Source organism: Poecilia latipinna, unplaced genomic scaffold (assembly GCF_001443285.1).
Source record: "Poecilia latipinna isolate Pla-1442-1.1 unplaced genomic scaffold, P_latipinna-1.0 Scaffold1841, whole genome shotgun sequence".
NCBI lineage: Eukaryota > Metazoa > Chordata > Actinopteri > Cyprinodontiformes > Poeciliidae > Poecilia > Poecilia latipinna.
In genome coordinates, this window is record NW_015114457.1 from 53617 (window position 1) to 55624 (window position 2008).

Consider the following 2008-nt stretch of genomic DNA (forward strand, 5'->3'; position numbering starts at 1 on the left):
TACCACCCCTTTAGGTGGTTATTTGGTGGAAGAATCAATGTTGATAGAAATGGAGTGAAACTGACTGTCACCGTGAAAACGGTTTGTTTTTGGTGGATTTATGTTTGCTTGAAAGAACAGACTTCTGTCCTTTATCTGTTGTGATATATATATAACCTATTTATTTCTTTATTTTTACATATACATGTTAATTCTTCTGCATTAGATACAGAATAATGTGTAAAGTAAGAAAAGAAAGGTGGTAGGATTAAATAAGTTCATTCTTCTGCCTACCTGCTTCTCAAATGGTTTTCTAAATATATAATCATATTTGAATCATGGATGTGAATATGGTTCAGATAAAGTAAAACTGATGAAATTTGCACCTTCTGCTTATAATTTGTTAAAAACATTTTATGAATCTCCTGCAGGATCTTTTCTGAGTTCAATAAGTTCAATTTCCTTTCAAAGGAAAATTTTGAAAATCAAGCTAGAAATGATAAAACAATAGAGCAAAATAAATTCATAGATAAGTAAAGGATTATTTTCTGAACAATTTATTGCAAACAATTTTGTTATAAACTGTTCAGGGAGGAAGTGACATCACTGGTTAGAAAACAAACTTTAATGGCGTTTCTTTCAGTTGTGGGCACAAAAAAAATTACATTTCTGAAAGTAATGAAGAAAATAAAAAGCTCTGCGCGTTTAATCAAGCTTAAAAAACAAAAAAAGTCCAAGATAAATGTTGAAAATAATCCAGATTAAACTCAGTTTGGTTTGCAGAGACGGACCTGCAGGTCGGCTCTGAGGGAACGGCGGCTCTGGAGTTTGAAGCGGTCCGATACTTCCTGGCGCGGCGGCGTGTTTGTCTCTGCATGGCTGAGTGTTCCCGGGGGCGGATTACACAATCATTTCCAGGTGTCGCGCGTATTCAATGACCTGCTGCGCCAGCTCTGTGGAGGGGATGGTCACCTCCTCCGTCCGCTGCTGCTGGCTGGTGAACGTGTAGTAGCCGTCCCGGTTCTGAGTCCAGCCTCTCTGAGGACAAATGGGACAGAAACCTCATCAGGTCATCGGGTCATTCTCTTCACAGCGTGTGAAAAGACCTTTCTGTCCTCATTAATGTGACATAAATGAGTTACATGTGAAGTTTAAAATGAGGAAAAAATTCAGGTTTTTCCGTAACGTAAAATGTTGGTTTTACCTTCTTGGCGTAGTCTGTCATCTTTTTGGGCGAGTTGAAGAAAAGAACTCTGGTTGCTTCACTGAACTGGATCTGTTCGTAGGCCTTTTCTATACAGCCCGCAATCTCATCACTGCAAGAGAATTAATACATTAACCTCAACAGGGCTGAAGCTGTTAATCGTAATTAATCGATTATTTAAATAATTATCAACCAATTTAGAAAACAAGTAATTATTAATTGGAGTATAGCGACTCAAAAAAAGCCATTTGCTGACAGAACAACACAATCAGAGCTGTGATTAAAACAAAAACTGTACGTAAAATACATTTAAAAGATAAAAAATCTCCTTCGTCTCTAAATATTTTCTAGCCAGAGCTCCTCAGTTTCAGTTTCACCTGGTTAAGATTCTGTAAAAAGCTCCTATTAAACATCTTTTGTAATCCAATTATCAGTCGATTAATCCAAAGATATAATCAATAGATCAGCCCGACACTGTACTGATGTGTTAAACTTTTCACATGTTGATGTTAGAAGTAATTTTTAGCTGCTGATTCATTGTTTTATTACAAAAACATAAAGCGCTCACTAAGGGAATGTTATGTTGTTGCATTTTAGGCAATAAAATGTTAATTTTCTTATTTGTTCTTCTAATATTGTATAAAAAGCTTAAGTGGTCTAATGAAAAATAAAAAATCTGTAGAATGTGTTTTTTTTTTTTAGCAGATTAATCGATTAATTCTCAGAATAATTGATCGCTAAAATAAATACAACCCCTGGCAAAAAGTATGGAATCACCAGTGTTGGATGAGCAGTCATTCTGACATTTCATGCTGTAAAACAAAC

General features: G+C 35.6%; 1 protein-coding gene across 3 annotated transcripts in view; it reads right to left on the reverse strand.

Moving 5' to 3' along the window:
* Nucleotides 1–518: 518 nt before the first annotated feature.
* The window catches only part of psmd8 (proteasome 26S subunit, non-ATPase 8), a 10356-nt gene continuing 8866 nt past the window's right edge, over nucleotides 519–2008 (reverse strand). For 2 of the 3 annotated variants that reach the window (XM_015014725.1, XM_015014726.1), the window contains exons 7-8: nucleotides 1184–1295; nucleotides 519–1017 (exon numbers count right to left, since the gene is read on the reverse strand). In XM_015014725.1, coding sequence (XP_014870211.1) covers nucleotides 880–1017; nucleotides 1184–1295 — 250 coding nt within the window. In that variant the 3' untranslated portion in view covers nucleotides 519–879. The remainder of the gene's footprint in view (nucleotides 1018–1183; nucleotides 1296–2008) is intronic. The other variant, XM_015014727.1, reaches the window with a different exon arrangement.